General features: G+C 67.0%; 1 protein-coding gene across 1 annotated transcript in view; it reads left to right on the top strand.

Annotated features, from left to right (window-relative positions):
• Window positions 1-233, top strand: part of LOC103903341 — a gene marked incomplete at its 5' end in the record, with an annotated part of 44,582 nt that overhangs the window by 11,731 nt on the left and 32,618 nt on the right. Inside the window, 1 exon segment of the mRNA XM_019473424.1 lies at window positions 39-229. Within this exon segment, the coding sequence (XP_019328969.1) occupies window positions 39-229 (191 nt within the window).

The following is a 233-nucleotide window of genomic DNA, read 5'->3' as shown; positions in this document are numbered from 1 at the left end:
GGGGGGCTCTGCCCACCCAGCCGTGCCCCCCCTACAAGCGCCATCCTTGCAGATGCCCCAGAGAAGGGCTTCTTCGACGACGTGACGGAGGACGAGGTGGTGGTGCTGCAGCAGATGTTCTTCGGCGTGATGATCTGCGCCCTCGCCACGCTGGCCGCCAAAGGCGACATGGTCTTCACCGCCATCTTCATTGGCGCTGTGGCCGCCATGGCCGGCTACTGGCTCCCCCGCCC

Source organism: Aptenodytes forsteri, unplaced genomic scaffold, assembly GCF_000699145.1.
Source record: "Aptenodytes forsteri isolate BGI_AS27 unplaced genomic scaffold, ASM69914v1 Scaffold53, whole genome shotgun sequence".
Taxonomy (NCBI): domain Eukaryota; kingdom Metazoa; phylum Chordata; class Aves; order Sphenisciformes; family Spheniscidae; genus Aptenodytes; species Aptenodytes forsteri.
This window is presented reverse-complemented; position numbering and strand designations above follow the sequence as displayed.